Source organism: Trachymyrmex septentrionalis, unplaced genomic scaffold (genome assembly GCF_001594115.1).
Source record: "Trachymyrmex septentrionalis isolate Tsep2-gDNA-1 unplaced genomic scaffold, Tsep1.0 scaffold16, whole genome shotgun sequence".
Taxonomy (NCBI): domain Eukaryota; kingdom Metazoa; phylum Arthropoda; class Insecta; order Hymenoptera; family Formicidae; genus Trachymyrmex; species Trachymyrmex septentrionalis.
This window is the reverse complement of record NW_017304758.1, coordinates 1,750,957-1,753,896: the sequence shown is the minus strand read 5'-3', so window position 1 is coordinate 1,753,896 and position 2,940 is coordinate 1,750,957. Positions and strand designations below refer to the sequence as shown.

The following is a 2,940-nucleotide window of genomic DNA, read 5'->3' as shown; positions in this document are numbered from 1 at the left end:
TTTGGTAAACCGATTAAAATAACATCAATCATTGTTATATAATTTCACTCAACTCAATATAATTATTACATATAACATATATTACATATTATATTACATTTATACTATTGAGTGTGAAATATTAATGTTGCATTACTTTTTTGATGTTTGTTGAAAGATGTATATTTATTTAATCTCGTCAGAGACAAATCAATAGAAGAATTTATTACAGACTAAATTATTTGTTCTTAGCCGTGTATGTAATTTACAAGCAAACTTTGTGATTAAAGAGCAGTGTTCAAAGTAAATACTTTCATTATGAGATTGATTAATCTATTTATATCTGATGTATCGATTACTTTATTAAGCGATTAAGTGAAAAAAAAGTTAAAGATTCTTATTGTTTAAAAAAGTTAATGACTGTAACGATTTATATAACATATATATGATCACAACTATTGGTAAGCTAGTCTTACGTTTCTCACATGTGTTCGCAAATGAGTGTTTTCCCTTTTTTTTCTCAATCTTTCAACATTATATTGATCTCTGACGTAATATTAAATGCTGTGCACGCTATATGGATTAATTAAAAAGCCAATCAATATACAGAGTCGTGCAAAGCGCGTTCAATTGAACAATATATTGCTAATAACGGAATAATACCGAAGAAATCACCTTTGATCTGTCTCAATTTATCGCAGTCAAGTTTTAAGTGAGAAAAACATAATACATGGCAAAAGGATGTAACTCGAGTAAAAATACATATTCGAGCCAACACTTGATGCCAATGACAGTTCAAGTATTTGGCACTTGATTGATCGCATATATACATACGTGTTTCATTCACTGTGTTGTCGTAATACGTCTAGACGGTGAACAAAGGAACTTTTGACGTATTTCTGACGTATTTGTAATGAAAAGTGCGAGTTCGAAGTTTTGGATTTGCAAATAGAGTTGCGCGTGAGAATAGATCGAGATGCACACTGCTATATGTATACATATATTTTAATATTTCTTTAGATATACATTACTCTATATAAACATTTAATATATGTATAATATATAATATATTATATATTATATATTATACAAAATAATATGTACACACAGAACAGGATGTTATCCATACATTATACTGCATATGTTTTTTGAACACATTCGAAAATATGTTTTCACTGTTTTATCTCTAACTATCTTACAGATGGAAATGAACAACAGTCCGATTTCCGTGGTCTCATCGAAGAAGAACTCTGATCACGGCGATGAAACAACTTTTAAGCAGCCACTTGGGTAAGTTTATCTTAACGTAAACAATCTAGAGTGTAGGAATTCTATTAAGAGAGTTTCTCTCTCTCTCTCTTTTTTGTCTCTCTATTCTTACTAATATATAATCTATTAATATTGTTTCCAACTTAATATTCCAATAGTAGTCATTTAATCATAAATTCATTCTACTGAAGATGTTTATACATTAATGAGCTTCGTTCAAAGAGAAGTTCTTATCTAATAATCAAAAAGTTGATTATTATAAGACGCTGTGACAAAGTATAAACCGCTGTGACGGATAGTAATTGGATGAAGATTAGTACAATCGCAAATGTGTGACACTGTAGCTAATTCTGATTATACGTGCCACATGAGGAATGTGATTTAATTACTTCGTTCGATCTAACTTAATCATTCGCTGAGTTGCATAATGACATGGACGATCATTAAACGGTATTATGATGATTTGTTGTTACGCGATTTGTGACAAACAGATTAAAAAATTTTGCTTTTATGACATAATTATTGAACATGGATAATCAATTGTTATCAGTACCTATTGTACTATTATGATTATTTTTCTTGTCTAATTTGCTTTTTATAAATATTTATATACTTACTAATAGCGATAAGAAAGTATCCTAATAATTTATAGCATTGAAATAAGATACATTGAAATAAGAACAATACGGAAACAATTAATAAATGTGAGACAAACCTCTGCCTTAAATTTATAGACATGCTATTTCAGGTATCAAATCGTTGCCAAGAATGTCGTATTGTTCCATTGGCACGATGTCTATTGAACTCGTTAAGAAAATATTTTTCAACTATATATTTTTCTATCTATGTCACTCTCAAGTTGTCATTAATGTTAATTGTGAATATTTAATCACCACGCTTCAAAATTACAGTATATTCATCATACATATCCGGTAATTAATACCATTGTATAAGGAAAATCCTGTGAAATATCAAGATTATGGTTGTACATATCCAGAGAGCACAAAGTCATCTAAAAAATGAAAAGATGACTAAAAGACGACAGACGTCACATTGCTTAGTCATCTTATAGTCTTATCCATATGATAACTAAAGAATGACTTCTTTGGATATCTTTTGTCGTTTTTAAGACAGTGTTTAGTTCTTATATTTTGACACATATAACGTTTAATAATATCGAATTTCTAAATTAATTTTTACACAAAGCGAAATGAAATTGCCTTGACCTTTTTTCGTTATCTTAGTATTTTGTGCTGTCTGGATAGCGACAATTCATATAATTGCAATTGGTTCCTTCACCTTGACAATTAAATAGAATCTTTTTAGAACTTAAAAATTGGTCTGTCATTCGTGATGATTAACAATTTATTATATTATATCATATATAATCTCCAATTTTTATAGATTTTTGTTACTTTTATTACAGAAATGGTGGAACTTATGGAGCATTTCAATCGAAGGATCCTATTCTAGCGATAGAGAAGAGCAACGATTCCACAAAAAATGGAAGTAATGAGCATGGTATTTCTGTAAACCACCCCACCTCGTAAGTTTGATTCGCAATGTTATTAACATAACATCATTTACCAACCACATAGATATATTTATAGCAAAGCGTGTTAGATATTGATTGATAAAGATCGCGTTAACAAAAGCAGAAGATCATTTAGTGTATGTCATATACAAGCGATA

At 29.3% G+C, this 2,940-nt stretch overlaps 1 protein-coding gene across 2 annotated transcripts in view; it reads left to right on the top strand.

The window, feature by feature from the left end:
* LOC108745942 (proton-coupled amino acid transporter 1-like) overlaps positions 1–2,940 on the top strand; it is a 15,326-nt gene that overhangs the window by 7,205 nt on the left and 5,181 nt on the right. For both annotated transcript variants that reach the window (XM_018482371.1, XM_018482372.1), the window contains exons 2-3: positions 1,181–1,269; positions 2,675–2,794. In XM_018482371.1, coding sequence (XP_018337873.1) covers positions 1,181–1,269; positions 2,675–2,794 — 209 coding nt within the window. The remainder of the gene's footprint in view (positions 1–1,180; positions 1,270–2,674; positions 2,795–2,940) is intronic.